The sequence below is a fragment of the Schistocerca gregaria genome, chromosome 1 (assembly GCF_023897955.1).
Source record: "Schistocerca gregaria isolate iqSchGreg1 chromosome 1, iqSchGreg1.2, whole genome shotgun sequence".
NCBI lineage: Eukaryota > Metazoa > Arthropoda > Insecta > Orthoptera > Acrididae > Schistocerca > Schistocerca gregaria.
The window spans coordinates 838,317,561-838,329,794 of NC_064920.1; the positions used below are offsets into that span (position 1 = coordinate 838,317,561).

The window sequence follows — 12,234 nt, forward strand, 5'->3', positions numbered from 1 at the left end:
TCTTATTACATTCAACATGACTGTGTTCCACTCACCAGCCATAGTCTGATGCAGGGTAGAGGGTAAGGGAGATATTCTGTTAACACTGAAAATGATTTTCAGATGTAGAGAAAACAGTCTGAAGTAGGTTATGGTTATGTAGATGAAAGGATTAAGTTATGGGGAGGATAAGCAATGTAACAAGTGAAGAAACAAGTGAAGTGCTAAACAGTCAATGATTTGCTAGAAGCCCTAGAATTTGGAGGGACTAGATGTCCAGAAAACATTGTGGTAGGTAATGAGATTTTTACTAAGGAAAGCATTTAATTTTTATCTCCCTTTTCACAACCTGACCAGTCAACTAACAGAGTGAGTTAGTAGTTAGTGAGAATACTTTTCAATATCAGTAAATGGTATTTATTGCCAGATAAGTAACAAATGAGTACATTTGCAAGTGGCTGATAGCATCTTCGACAATGTCAGACAGAGCGTGCTAGCTCCACCAGTGGATCACTCCGGAACCTGAGTGGCACGCCACCCACGGTCGAGGCGACAATGCCACGGGTTGCCATTGGGAGTGGCACTGGTGTATCTGCTGCCACAGACACCTCAAACTGTGACAGCACGTGTGCAACACCGGCCTTCGCTGACATCAGCCCGAATCGCATTCCTGTAACACAAACATTCAGTGACTAAAAGTATTTCAACATCAATCTCAAACACTGTCATGGTTGCTTGTGGTTCCAGCCTCAGTCTAGGGAATCACCACCCTATACATGTATCATAGTGACCATTTATAGGCCATCCATCACACTATCATTTTGGTTCATATTATGGAAAACATTTTTCATGGGACAATAAACTGTGCAGATAAGAAATAAAATGATCACATATATTTTTATGGCTGTTTCTTAGATATGGTCTCTACAGTGCACAGCTTATGATGTGTGCTGGTAAAGGAGCTACATAAAATGACTGATGAGCTGTCTGTATTAAAATTCTTAAGAGAAATGCACTCCACCTTGTCTTCTGCATCTGTCTAACATCCCTAGCTCACAACATGTTCCAGCTCATTCAGTCCTCTCACCTTTTATTCCCATAGCATCTTTGAACCTCACACTTAAGATGGAAAACCCAATCTTGGAACACCATATCCTATCCTCTTACCTCCAATACGGCTACCCTGCAGCATCATATGCTTGTCCTTCCCTCCATGTACGTCTGTGCCTTGCCATCCTCTCCCAATTGAAGTTCAACCAACTCCCACCTCCCAAAACATGATATCCTTCACATCAACTGTAGTCAACATAACTACCTACTGTTATCTTAGATTATCTGTCATTTCTCCTGCTACCATTTCCCCCCTCAACCCACCCAGAAAGTACCTTCACAGGATCTCTTATGGCTCACTAAGCACATCATTGTAGCAATCATCTTTTCTATTGTAAATATGATCATTTTCATAGAACATCGCCAGTCTATTAATTATTGTACAAATACTCTTTCCACGAAGTTATTAAAAATTCACTATGTGGTCTTACTTTAAATCATAAACAAGTGCTTCATGTATACTTTTAAAAAAATGATTACTTTTTTTTCAGTTTGTTGGGACAAGACCATCACAGCCTTCTTTTTTTACTAATGTTTCATGAAGTGTTTGTTAACAAATATATCACAGTTGCAGTATGTAAGTTAGGAAACTGGTTCATTCTGAAGTCTGACATATTGAGGCTGCATTGGCAGTGACCGATCTTAATAACAAACATTACAGTTGTAATACATACTTTACAAAGTAATCATAGATGACTGTCACAGTCAACATGTGCCCACGTACAAGGGAAATATCCAGTATGAAATGTCGAAAGGTGCCCTGAAATTTTTTATGCAGAATACACTAAAAGAAACACACCATCAAAATTTTAGCTGCTAAGATACATTGCAAGTATTTTTTAAAAAATGTTGAAATATGCCGAATGTCTTGCTCACCAGGCAGTTGTAGCAATGCACACCCCTGCCTTAGCTGTAGCAAACAGTGCATGCTGCATGCACAACACATTGGTCACATACCATTGGTTGACAGCACATCAGTAAACAGGTAACAGAACACAACATGATCTTAATTTGTAAAGTGCATTTCAGTTTCCACTAATAGTTTCAATGATACATTTGTTCACAGTTACTATTCACTTGAAACTGCAACTCATTTAATATCCATAATAACAATAATTAGTAGTTGCCTTTGCAGTATGACTAAGTGTTAACACTGGGGATAAAAATGAATTAATTTTCTTTTTGAGTTCTTCGTATATGCTTGCTCATAGCATCTGCCTTTGTGCAGAACCCAGAGTTCCATAGTAATGTAGAATGCAATTAATGCTTTCAGCCTTGCAGAGAAGTAACATGAAAAACATGATATGCAATTGAAATAACCTGCTTCTTCAGAAGACCTTCATATGCATTATTTGTTTGTTAATTTCTTGGCCGATCATTCCAATTATGTCAACATTTCATTAGAAATCATGGAAACATTAGAACAAACAGGACATATCTTGGACAATTCCATGATCTGTAGTTCAAATGATGATGGTTGTGCTAATTAAAGTCCAGAAGAAAAATAGAATACCTTCCAAACCCAAAGAAAACATGTACATTAACAGCTTTCAATGAGAAAATTCTATAAATTTTTTGGTTAAACGAAGGAGGTAGGATACACATAAGTCATGTACAAAGCTCGTTTTGTGTCGTATTATCTGAAAATGAATCTTATAAATGGAAGAAAGTGTTACATGAAGTACAAAATATGTGGCAGAATAAAACTCTCAAAAGTGTGAAAGAAAAGCTATTTGAAAGGCTTAGAACTGCTTGAAAGAGAAGATCTATGGCACTGGGCACTCTGTATCACATGTGTTATGATAATAACAGATTTCCAGGATTACGAAGTTTACCTCAACTAAACATGTAGAGGAGATTCACTAACAGGTAATACATTACAATTCATAGCTGTCATGAAGATGAAGCTTCTTGCTATCCCCTAAAAGCTGTGTATAAAGCCAATCAATCAGGTTTCGTTCAAACCGCCCTTTATAATTTTGAGCGGAACAAAGACTAGAGCAGTAGTTCCCAAACTGGGGGCAATACGAAATTTTCTTAGGGGTAAAAACAGAAGGACTCAATTCTGTTTCAGTCACAAAACTGAATTATTTTCTGAAGATCATTACTATTATCACAATTTTGTAAGACTCTAATACTGATTATTTAAGTCCCCAATAATTACTGTTCTGTGTTGTTAGCATTAATGCGATGGAAGTTACATCTTTGTCACATAGTCCACCCACTACACATATATGTTGTGCTTTGCCCTGTAGATTGCTGATGATAAATGTGAGATAAATACGTAAGAAACACTAAATATCTCAAGAAAATGGGAGAGAGGACAAGTCACTTTCTCACAGTTCTCCATATTCAAGGGAGCAATTTAATGTTGATTTTATACCCTAGACGTCATTTTTGTGAGACAACAGGAAGTCATCAGCATGAGCAGGCATTGATGAGAGCATGTCCGTTGTTAATGCATGTTGGATCTTTATGGTGGCTCTCCCTCGAATAGTATCTTCTGGATTTGAGAACAAGCAAGCAGTTTGGTTATTTAACAGTACATCTTGCTGTGGACGTTTGGGGCTTGAAAGCCATGTGCAGCTATTAGGGACAAGAACATCTCAAAGCACTTACTGGGTATAGAATGATGGGCCCAAGAATATCTTCCACCGGTGTGCAGACAATGCATTCAGCGAAGAGGCAGAAAAACTGTCTACCTGTTTGGCGCCTCTTTCCACAGCAGGAGCAGAGATGAGAGGGAAATCTAGGTCGCCTGGCCAATGCATTACAACAGTGTTGTAAACACCCTTTGTGAGCAGGGATGGTGGCCATAAAAATTCTAACAGTTTCCATGCTCACTGAATCCTCAGGCCTTCAAAACAATTTTAGAAGGAACGCAACTTTGATGGTGGCTCTGAAATGACCTATGTTGGGACAAAAATGTACTTATCTTAGTTTAGCCGGAACCCTTGGTCAAGCATGCAGTAATGTTTGGACATCCAGATAATGATCTCCATTTTAGAACTAAGCAGAAATTCAAAACACGCTGCCCAAAGTGGCTGTGGGGTAAAAACAAGACGGGACCAAGACATCCCCTCCTCTCTGCATAGGAATTTGCGAGTCAGGGATTGGCTGCTTCTCATGAAAAGAGGAGGATTGGGATTGGGGAGCAGTAGAGCGGGCCAGTTGCAGGAGTGCTTTTGTGGAATTTACTGATGTTTGATGGAAAGTGAGAAGAGGAAAACAGGGTTTTCTGGGTCAGACTCCAGTCTGCAGAGGATTCTGGTCCTGACTTTCTTTTGAGTAGGTTGCACTTGGGACACTTCTCCTTGACTGGGGAGCCTGTGGTGAGGACTTAGCTGTACCGACATTTTAGACCTCAGTCATCTCGGACAAATCGCTGTGTCGAGGGCAATCTTATTTGCTGCAGGTCTGCCATCTTAACATTTGATCTCATTGTGTGCACTGCCGTACTGGTCCGTGGTATGACCAGCAAACGGGGAAGTATCACATGTTGGAATCCGTCAAGATTTCAGAGTTCAACTAGAGAGTAATTGCGTTCCGTCTAACAGATCACCAGCTGCGATTTTTGCGTGTTTTGTGCCCTCAGTGGCGAATTACAGGTGCCACAAATCGCTGTTCTGCAGACACTTTAATCACGACCGTCACCTGAGACAGCGCCACATATAGAGAAAAGGGGTATTGTATCGCTGCTCCAGCTTGTAGGGCAAACAGGATCACAGTCTTGCCACTTGTTCTCAGCTGCACCAACATGGCATATCTTCTTTGTAGAATTGATCCATCAATATTTATTCAGTGTTAGATAATATCAGTTGCATTATCCAAGGTTTCAGTCAGGAAAACCTAAGTCTTTTGTAACCAGCCGCCACCTAGAGAAGTGTGAGCTGTTTGTGGCATATTCGTACTGCAATTAGTTCATGTTTATTTGTCATCACACTTGACACGTATTTTTCGTCCTATTTTTAATCAACAAACTTGTGCCATAACTTTTATAAAGGATCAATCCTGTGTTTATATATTAATCACCCATCAACAAGTGACTAAAATAAAGGCAGGGCCACCATTTCATTAGTATCATTTCCGCATTCAAGTTCATTTAGATTCTGATAAATGTGATAAGCTCTAATGCAGGCTCCCAACAAAAAACCCAGTCAAAAGGCAAAATCAGTTTAGCAGACGCCTGGGCCAGGTAGTCATGTGGAAGGTTTACTGGTTAAAACCATTGCTGTCAGGGCGTAAACTCTTAGTCCCCTTTCGCCTTCCAAACTTGCCACAAGTCCAGTGCAGTCACGCAAATGTCTTTTCCAAGTTGCAGATGGTAACTGCCATAGTCCAGAAATTACTTTCAAACAGATAAATGAATTAACTGGCAGCACCACACAGCAATAACTACATAAGTGCTACTGTAATTCTGTGACAGTATTATTTTTATTATTAATACCACTATTGTGGGTTTGGTAAGAGATAAAGCATTTACAGCCTGTAGTCTTCCAATTTCGGAAGTAAGGAGTGCAATCTAGTGATTTACGAACAATACGTACAGTGTTGCAGTGTGCACATCAAGCAAGTGCCGCAATGGAGAGGAGTAACGGGGGAAGTATGTTTTGTAACAAGTGTGCCTACCATCACTGTGGATGGTTATCTTCCTTTTTTGAGAAGGAATTGTGAGTAGAACTTGCGATGCACCATAAATTCCTTCAACATTCATTTTAACACACACACACACACACACACACACACACACACACACACACACACACACACACTTAATGTCATTCATCTTTCATCATTTTAAAAATAAAAGTATTTTAAGCAAAGTCTTTCGTTCTACAGTTTAGGTAGGCGGTAAAGTTGCTAATAGTGTGGGGAAGGGGGGGGGAGAGCTAATGTCTAATTACACTCAGAGATAATGGTCTAAGAAAGGTTGGGAACAAACTGAAAGAGTCACTTCTGCAGTTCACGAATGCTATGACACATTCATTTACAACAACAATACCAGTTTCCACAGCTTTATCTTGGTCTTCAGGAACATCGAGGCAAATTAGCACCATTTTTTTTAAGTTACTGTTTATTTCCTGAAGTCTTGTATGCGATGCAGCAAAATCTGGAATAATGCGAGGGGATAATTTCCATTTTCAGCGAATAATTCGTTGGGGCCTTGGTCTGCTCTCACCGACACCTATGTCTTCAGAAGGACGACGACGACGAGAGGTCTGTTAATATAATTCCCATTGTACCCTGAACTAATACTGTGATTTAGACTCTTGATTTTAAAAAGCAGTGTAAAGCAATGTTCAAAATAGCCGGACAATATAATTTCCGATAGCTTTTTGTCGTTTCAGCTTTATAAGTGGAACAGTATTGTTAAATGTAGTCATTTCTGTATTGTCGGTTTGCATCACCACATTTTACGAATCTGGCAAAGTATGCCTGGTACGCAACACAGTATTCAGAACAATGGCCAGGACCATTTCTTACTCTATTCTAGTCCTTTCTAAATAAAACTAGTTATTACTGTGAAGTGTCTGAAAGCATTAATTTTTCTTTTATCAGATGTGCCAAGTGTAAGGAAAATGCATGTTTTCGTCATCCAATAGACATTTCGCATTTTTGTGACGACGACAGGGAATAAACGGGTAACTGTTTCACGTTTAGAGAAATATATCGGTATATTGTTCAGAAACTATAATAAGAATTGCGTTACAGGAGTTATTCTAAAATATTTAATTTCAATAAATTAAAGTCCCGACTGATGGAAGTCTCCTGTATTGTGAGATCATACACCGCTTCGATTTTCTTCTCTCTGCTAGTCACTTGTGTCACGTCTGCCAAACGAATAAAAATAATTTATCTCGGGAAAGAATAGACGTATCAAGTTGAAAATTATGTCACATACTAACGACTACAGTCCCCAGACGGTGTAAAAATTTGAAGCTTCTAAGTCGCTGCAATCAAAAGATATAAAGATACGGCCTTTTATGTCACATATGTTGACACGCTCAAACTCACTCATAAAAACCTGTACGGTGCTTCCCGTTGACCTAGAATCATGAAATTCGGAAGGAAGTAAGATTTCACAGGACAAGTACAGGAACAGATCTGAGAATTGTTAAGCTGTAATTATGTCACACGACAAAAATAATTTTTTTGTCATTCACGAAAGTCTTGGGAATTCCTGGGTCCGATATCTTGCCAGTACCGGCACCAATAACAGGCAAAAATAGTAGATTCAGATATAAGGATGGATGAACTATGTATATTCAAAATGTGTGGAACCCTCGGCGCGCGACTCCTACTCATACTTATCCGGAATTTTTTCGTAATATTAAACCGATGCAAATTTTTTTTTTTTTTTTTTTTTTTGTCTCAAGAGTGTTTATGTTTTGCTGCCAGCTCGTTGCATTGCGAGGAGTTCAAAAAACAATAATGAAAAATCCCCAACGTAAAACTCCCTTGAAGATGGCTGCCTGGTTGTCAGCCGAAATATCGCGGCATGATGTCTACGTCACCTGGCTGCAACATTTAAACCTCACGGAACACGAAAAAATTGTATCATTGCTCTCAATTTTGTTACAGTGATATTTCGGAAAGCGATAATATTTGGTTTTTAGGCTAGGTGTAACATTATTTTAGAACAGGAAAAAAGTGTGAAAAATTCAGCTCTGAGGTCGAAGGTAGCTGTCTTGGAAACTGTCCAATTCTACATTTTGTAGATGTTGGATGGGACCGTTGACTGTGCAACACGCAAAAGGCGTGTGACACTTTAATTTGAAATGTTCATTGGTCTGCAAGACAAGTGTCTTCAAGTCGGCAACACTTCAAAGAACCCTGCTCTATATGGGGCTCCGGAACAGATTTGTAGTGTCTGTAGGGTATCAAGGTTACTGAAACTACGTGACTGACGAATAGCGACATGTATCCGTTTTCGAGCACTCACGTTTTTCGCTGAGTACCCAGAGAGGAATAGCTACAATATTTGATGGCAGAAAATAAGGTTAGAGGAAAGCGTAATTTGGAAAACATTTCTGTCGCCTTCTACGGAGCTGTTAGTGTATGGAGGCCAAGTAGTGGGCGACCAGGTACGACTTCTACTGCAACTCTGACAGTTTAGAAAGAAATGGAGAGATTAGCGGCATCATGTCCATATAGTGAAGTCATCACTCATGAAGTCGCACATGCCTTCCACACGCTACTGTTTGGAGAGTACTAAGGCGTAGTCTCCTGTGCTATATCAGTGCAAAATCTAGCATAATCATGAACTGTTAGCTACCTATTTTGTGATGCAGAGAACTTTTGCGGTGCGGGTGCTTCAAAAAATGGGGAAGATGACGACTGATGGTCTAATGTGTTGTGGACCAATGCAAAGAGCACCCATATGATGGTTTGTAGGGGCGGGGGGGTGCATGAAGTGCTTTCAATATTCTGGAAGATGAATGGTGACTTGTAAGTGGCCATAAAGAAGTTGCAGTTCCGACTTTATTAAAAACTTGGGTAATTCTACCTTTAAAATCATTTTATTGAAAAGGAAAAAACGTGACTACATTATATTTTTTCCTCCCCTGAGAACCAGGGGGAGGAGGGGGTGGTCGACGAAGCTGATTTCAGGGGCCGTGGCCTCCCCTTGCCCCCTGATAAGGGCGCCCTTGGACCGACAAAGCCAGTTTTATGCTTCGAGGGTCTGTCAACACCCACAACTGCAGAATATGGGCAACCGAAAATCCCAGATCTGTCGTGGAAACGGCGTGAAAATCATGATGTGTTTTGGATTTTGAAATGGTTCAAATGGCTCTGAGCACTATGGGACTTAACTGCGGAGGCCATCAGTCCCCTAGAACTTAGAACTACTTAAACCTAACTAACCTAAGGACATCACACACATCCATGCCCGAGGCAGGATTCAAACCTGCGACCGTAGCGGTCGCGTGGTTCCAGACTGCAGCCCCTAGAACCTCTCAGCGGCTTTGGCCGGCGCTGTGGATTTACCACATCTATCGTGATCGGACCCTTTTTCTTTGTGGAAATGCAGGGTGCTGCTTTTCAAACTGTCAGTGTGACGGCTGCGAGGTACGCCGATATGTCACAGAATCGAATCGTTCCTAACCTGGCAGATAAACACTTGCTGGAAGGTACAACTTTTATGCAAGATGGTGTTCCACTCCATATTGCTACACGTGTGAAAGACCTCTTGGGCACATCGTTTGGTAGGGATCGCATGATGACTCGTCAGTTCTGTCATGATTGGCCTCCTAGGTCCCCATGAAGTCGCAACTCTAGGGATGCTGAAAGACAACATCCGACGTCAGTTACTCACCATACCTACTGATAGGCTGTACAGTGGTATTCGGAGTATCGTCCCTCGACTACACGTATTGTTGATAGGTGACGGCCGACGTACTGATCGTTGTTATGAAGAACATCGTCGTTGCTAAAAATCAGTTGTTGTGCTTATTAGCGCTTTTGTATAATATGAAGCACTATCTGCTGGTCATTTTGTACATCATTTTTGGTTTCAAAAAAATCTCGTGTCATTTCAAGGACGTTTGCTAATTTTTAACACTCTACCTACATTATTCCGTGAAGTATTGAATTTTCAAAAGTTGAGGAACTTTTGGGTCATTCTGCATATTAATAACATAACTGCTTCTACTTCTCCTTTTCAAATGGAGCTGTAGTAATTTCTGCTGCTAGTATCTTGGGTATTAAAAAAGATTTCAGTGGCGTTTCACGCTGGAGAGTAGAATTACTAGTTTCGGAGTGATTACAATATTTGTAACTTCAGATTTATCTATTTGAAACATGAAATAGATTGTTGTTTTATGCAAATGTTCGCGATCTCATACCCAAATGAGGAGGAGGAGGATATTGGTGTTTAACGTCCCGTTGACAACGAGGTCATTAGAGACGGAGCTCAAGCTCGGATTAGGGAAGGATATCGGCCGTGCCCTTTCAAAGGAACCATCCCGGAATTTGCCTGGAATGATCTAGGGAAATCACGGAAAACCTAAATCAGGATGGTCGGACGCGGGATTGAACCGTCGTCCTCCCGAATGCGAGTCCAGTGTGCTAACCACTGCGCCACCTCGCTCGGTTCAAATAAGGAAATACATGACGTTCGAGAAAACAGTGTTGCACTGATGGGATAGCTGTATTAAAAAGATAAAAGGCTCTAACAAACCAAAAAAATTAAATATGCGGTGGTTGTTCAGTTATAAATTCAACACATATTTTTTTTCGGCCAATTTAGGAATTTGTCATGGGAGATTGTGGAAAGTTTTCGGTTCAGTCTCTATCGTCTCATAAAGTTCCGATGGCTGGCGGCGCTATAGATAGCTTTCAAAATTGCATCTGTGGCGAAGGTGCGTTCCAAGCAGAGAGCTCTCACTGAGTTCCTTTTGGTAGAGAACCAAAGCATCGCAGGTATTCATAGGCCATTGCAGAATGTCTACGGAGACCTGGCAGTGAACAAAAGCACGATGAGTCGTTGGGCGAGGCGTCTGTCATTATCACAACAAAAGCCCGCAATTTTGTCCGATCGCACACGTGCCGATCGCCTGCTCACAGCTATGACTCCTGTCATGTTGTAATGTGCGGACACTCATTCGAGGTGGTTGAGGGGTCTCAAGCAAACATCTCGCTGCTCAACTAGATGTCTCTGTTTGTAGTGTTGACACACCAGTAGGGGTACTTAAAGATGTGTGCGCGCTGGTTACCTCGCTGCCTATCAGAAGATCGTAAACAGCAACGGAGGACTATCTGTATGGAATTGCTTACGCGTTAAGAGACTGATCGTAACAGCTTTTGTCGTCACAGGCGATGAAAAATGGTTCATCACCTCGAACCGCAAACAAAACGGCAATTGATCGAGTGGCGACACGCCACCCCTCCTCCGAAGGAAAAAAAATCAAACCGCATTCTCAGCCAGTAAAGTCCTAGCGACGGTCTTCTGGGACTCTGAAGTGATAATTCTGTTTGATATCCTCCCTCACAGTGCAAGGATCGACTCCGAAGAATACTGTGCTACCCTCAGGAAACAGAAAAAAAATCCGACTTAAGCGTGTTCGTCGCCACAGAAATGTAAAAGAAGTTCCCCTTCTCTGTGACACCGCAAGGCCTCACATAAGTCTGCGCGCCCGACAGGAGCTCACAAAACTTCGTTGGACTGTTCTGCCTATAGCCCGGATCTCGCACCTTCCAACTTCCATCTATTTGGCCCAAGGATGGGTGCACTCCGCGGGAAGCAGTACATCGGGAGGTTATTGATGTAGCAAGACGTTGCCTCCAACATGGACTAGTGGAGTGGTACTGTTCAGGCGTAGGAGCCCTTCCAGTAAGGTGGCCTAAGGTCGTAACATTGAACGGAATTTATGTTGAAAAATTAGGTTTCGTAACCAGAAGAGTTGGGTGTAATAAGGTACGAGGGGCGTTTGAAAAGTCCGTGCAAAAATAAAAACTACTTACGTGTTTGGGGGTAAACCTATTTTATTTTTCGACTTATGCACTTTGTCCAACGCTGTTCTAATTTGCTGATCCCTTCCGAATAATAGGAATTGTCCAAGTCTGCAAAATAGCTATTAGATGCTGCAGACACCTCCTCGTTTGAATAAAATCTTTCTCCCACCAGCCATTTCTTCAAATTGGGGAACAAATAGTAGTCCGGGGGAGCCTATTCTGGAGAATAGGGGGGATGTGAAACGAGTTGGAATCCTATTTCCATTAATTTTGTGACCAAAATTGTCGTGATGGAAAAAGACTTTTTTGCGCTCCAATCGCCGGCGTTTTTCTTGCAGCTCGGTTTTCAAACGGCCCAATAACGATGAATAATATGCATTTGTAATAGTTTTACTCCTTTTCCAGATAGTCGATGAGGATTATCCCTTGCGAACCCCAAAAGACAGTCGCCATAACCTTTCCGTCCGAAGGACTGGTCTTCGCCCTTTTTGGTGCAGATTTTCCCTTGGTAACCCATTGTTTAGATTGTTGTTTGGTCTCAGGAGTATAGTAATGTATCCATGTTTCATCCACAGTGACGAAACGACGCCTAAAGTCCTGCTGATTCCTCCTGAAAAGCTGGAAACCATCCTTGTAACCCACCTTGCGGATAGCTTTCTCATGTCCAAATGTTTATACAAAATATTACGT

At 41.3% G+C, this 12,234-nt stretch overlaps 1 protein-coding gene across 1 annotated transcript in view; it reads right to left on the minus strand.

Moving 5' to 3' along the window:
• Positions 1-380: 380 nt before the first annotated feature.
• LOC126272319 (cytochrome P450 6k1-like) overlaps positions 381-12,234 on the minus strand; it is a 151,628-nt gene continuing 139,774 nt past the window's right edge. The window contains exon 9 of the mRNA XM_049975105.1: positions 381-649. Coding sequence (XP_049831062.1) covers positions 459-649 — 191 coding nt within the window. The 3' untranslated portion in view covers positions 381-458. The remainder of the gene's footprint in view (positions 650-12,234) is intronic.